This window comes from Colobus angolensis, unplaced genomic scaffold (genome assembly GCF_000951035.1).
Source record: "Colobus angolensis palliatus isolate OR3802 unplaced genomic scaffold, Cang.pa_1.0 Scaffold4, whole genome shotgun sequence".
Taxonomy (NCBI): domain Eukaryota; kingdom Metazoa; phylum Chordata; class Mammalia; order Primates; family Cercopithecidae; genus Colobus; species Colobus angolensis.
In genome coordinates, this window is record NW_012117376.1 from 12,153,092 (window position 1) to 12,156,915 (window position 3,824).

Below are 3,824 nucleotides of genomic sequence, written 5' to 3' on the forward strand. Positions count from 1 at the left end.
AAAAATACAAAAATTAGCTGGGCATGGTGGCACACGCCTGTAGTCCCAGCTACTCGGGAGGCTGAGGCAGGAGAATCACTTGAATCCAGGAAGTGGAGGCTACAGTGAGCCGAGACTGCACCACTGCACTCCAGCCTGGCAATAGAGCGAGACGCCATCTCAAAAAAAAAACCAAAAAAATCCTACAATACACAGACAATGTCAACATTTTAGCATATTTTCTTCTACTAAATTTTACTTACATATGTATGTCTTAACACAGCCAAAATCAATTTAATAAATTTTATATTTTTCTTCCTTCAAATTATGTCATAAGCATTTTTCATGTAAAATCTCTTCAGAAATATTTTAATGACTGCAAAATATTCATAATATATACTCATATATATTTAGACAAGTCAAAATTGACTTTAGAAGTCTTTGACTATATATTAAAGCAGACTATAAGTTTCACATTAATAAATAATGTTGTAATAAACATCTTTATGCTTGAATCTCTACAAGCATTATGGATTTTTCTTGAGATTCCTTAAAAATAATTATTTTTATTTTTTAATTTTTTATTTATTTTTTAAAATTTTATTTTTTCCCCCCCATTAAAAAGAATTAAATGGCCAGGCACAGTGGCTCATGCCTGTAATCCCAGCACTTTGGGAGGCTGAGGTGGGTGGATTATGAGGTCAGGAGTTCAAGACCAGCCTGGCCAAGATGGTGAAATCCTGTCTCTACTAAAAACTACAATTGCTTGAACCCAGGAGGCAGAGGTTGCAGTGAGCCGAGGTCATGCCACTGCACTCCAGCCTGGGTGACAGAGCAAGACTGTCTCAAAAACAAACAAAAAAAAAATCTTTCTTGTCTCCCAGGATTTTTAAGAATAAGTTGATTTAAGTCAAATAATGCATGGATTGCTCAAGCCAATTTCTCAGAAAGAATAAAAATATCAACCTAAAGAGAAAAGCCCAGATTCTAGCATGACTACGTGCCCCAAAGTTTGTTGAAAGGTATGTGCTTAACATTAGAGCTTACCTGAGCATGATCCCACCCAGACGAATAGCTCTCTTCCAGTCCTTCAGAGTGGACTTGCCAGCCAGATGAACAAAGTGCTTGGGGCTGATCAACTGATCATTGAACTAAAAGTAAAAAGAAAAGTCCAAAATAGTCTAATGTCAACTTAGGCAGGCCAAGAGGGGAAATAATGAAATGATAACTCTACATCATTTGCATAAAAAATACCCAGATGACATCCTAAGCCTTGATTATCCAAATTCCTGCACTATTGTGTTAGAGAAGACGATGCTTCTCGAAGCACAGTCTCCATTCCTGGTACAAAGCCACAGAATATATGAAGAGATAAGAGATAAATATATTAATAGATCTCTAAAATTCATTTATGCCTGGAATCAGGTGGTTGGGTCTAGTGTGGCAAACAAAGGCTGTTCAAATAAACTGAAATAATCTATCAGCCCTAATGAAGACAGAATAAGCAATTCTATTTTTATCAATTTTGTTTTTGGCTAGTCAATCTAATAATTTTTTTTTTTTTTTTTTTTTGAGACAGAGCATCACTCTGTCACCCAGACTGGAGTACAACAGCGCAATCTCAGCTCACTGCAACTCTGCCCCCAGGTTCAAGTGATTCTCCTGCCTCAGCCTCCGCAGTAGCTGGGATTATATGTGCCCAACACTACGCACTGGCTAATTTCTGTATTTTTAGTAGAGATGGGGCTTCACCATGTTGTCCAGGCTGGTCTCTACCTCCTGATCTCAGGTGATCCACCCACCTCAGCATCCCAAAGTGCTGGGATTACAGGCATAAGCCACCTCACCTAGCCAGTATATATTTTTTTGAGACAGAGTCTTGCTCTGTCACCCAGGCTGGAGTGCAGTGGTGCCATCTCAGCTCATTGCAAGCTCCGCCTCCTGGGTTCATGCCATTCTCCTGCCTCAGCCTCCCGAGTAGCTGGGACTAGAGGCGCCCGCCACCACGCCCAGCTAATTTTTTGTATTTTTAGTAGAGACGGGGTTTCACCGTGTTAGCCAGGATGATCTCGATCTCCTGACCTCATGATCCGCCCGCCTCGGCCTCCCAAAGTGCTGAGATTACAGGCGTGAGCCACCGTGCCCAGCCGCCAATATATTTTTTGAAGATGCAAGGTTTTCCAGCCCAGGCAACATAGCAAAACCTTCCATCTCTACAAAAAATTAGCCAGGCACAGTGGCGCACACCTGTGGTCCCAGCTACACAGGAGGCTGAGGTGGGAGAATTACCTGAACCCAGGAGGTGGAGGCTGCAGTGAGCCAAGATCATGTCACTGCACTCTAGCCTGGGCAACAGAGAAAGTCACTTTCTGAAAAAAAAAAAAGAGAGCCAATGTCTCACCATGTTGCCCAGGCTGGTCTCGAACTCCTAAGCTCAAGTGATCTTCCCACCTTGGTCTCCCAAAGTGTTAGGATTACAGGTATGAGCCACCACATCCAACCCAAAGCTTTTATTTTTTCTATTGTGACACATTAGAACAATAGCCACCAAAAAAAAAAGAAACCTGATATAGTGGAAGAGAAAAAGGATGCATGGAACTCACACCCTTTGAAAACAAGGAGTCCCAAAATTGGCTTCAGCATGGAGAAGACAATTACCTTGACACACTTCACGTTTATTCCCGGACACACAAACTTCTTCCAGAGGAGGATGGCTTTGCTCTCCCCACAAGTTATAGGGTAAGCAATTTCCATATCCTCATTTGCTTCTATAGTGCCTGTATCTGAAAACAGAAAAAAAATCAGTTATTTATCAAGCAACTCTTCCCCAAAGCTGAAATTCAAAATCTCTAGTCTCCTGGTTCCTCTGAGGGACTAACACTTCACTCTTGTTGGTATCGTTTAGGGATCCTCTGGAAGAAGTCTGGCCTAACAGCTATCTCTTCCCAAGCTCCCACAGTGTGCCAGACACCATACTGTATATTTTACACACATAATCTTGTTTAGTTCTTACAGTAATCCTGTGAGGCAGTGATTATTTCCTAGGTGTTTTTTTCTTTTTGCCTTTTTTGAGATGGAGTCTCACGCTATCACCCAGGCTGGAGTGCAGTGGCATGATCTCGGCTCACTGCAACCTATGCCTCCCGGGTTCAAGCAATTCTCCTGCCTCAGCCTTCCAAGTAGCTGGGATTATAGCCATATACCACACACCACCACGCCTGGCTAATTTTTATATTTTTAGTAGAGATGGGGTTTCACCATCTTGGCCAGGCTGGTCTTGAACCCCTGATCTCAAGTGATCCACTTGCCTTGGCCTCCCAAAGTGCTGGGATTACAGGCATGAGTCACCTCGCCCGGTGTAGCTGGTGTTTTTGTTGTTGTTGTTGTTGTTGTTTTGGAGATGAAGTCTCGCTCTTGTTGCCCAGGCTAGAGTGCAGTGGCACGATCTCGGCTCACTGCAACCTATGCCTCCTGGATTCAAGCGATTCTCCTGCCTCAGGCTCCTGAGTAACTGGGATTATAGGCACCCGCCACCATGCCAGGTTAATTTTTATACTTTTAGTAGAGATGGGGTTTCACCATGTTGGCCAGGCTGGTCTCGAACTCCTGACCTCAGGTGATCCTCCCGTCTTGGCCTCCCAAAGTGTTGGAATTGCGGGCATGAACCACTGTGCTCGATCAGGTTTTTTAAAAATTAATTAATTGCCGGGCGCGGTGGCTCAAGCCTGTAATCCCAGCACTTTGGGAGGCCGAGGTGGGCGGATCACGAGGTCAGGAGATCGAGACCATCCTGGCTAACACAGTGAAACCCCATCTCTACTAAAAATCCAAAAAAATTAGCCAGG

At 43.4% G+C, this 3,824-nt stretch overlaps 1 protein-coding gene across 1 annotated transcript in view; it reads right to left on the minus strand.

Moving 5' to 3' along the window:
- Window positions 1-3,824, minus strand: part of GMEB1 (glucocorticoid modulatory element binding protein 1) — a 35,922-nt gene that overhangs the window by 20,404 nt on the left and 11,694 nt on the right. Inside the window, exons 3-4 of the mRNA XM_011955665.1 lie at window positions 2,638-2,762; window positions 1,026-1,130 (exon numbers count right to left, since the gene is read on the minus strand). Coding sequence (XP_011811055.1) covers window positions 1,026-1,130; window positions 2,638-2,762 — 230 coding nt within the window. The remainder of the gene's footprint in view (window positions 1-1,025; window positions 1,131-2,637; window positions 2,763-3,824) is intronic.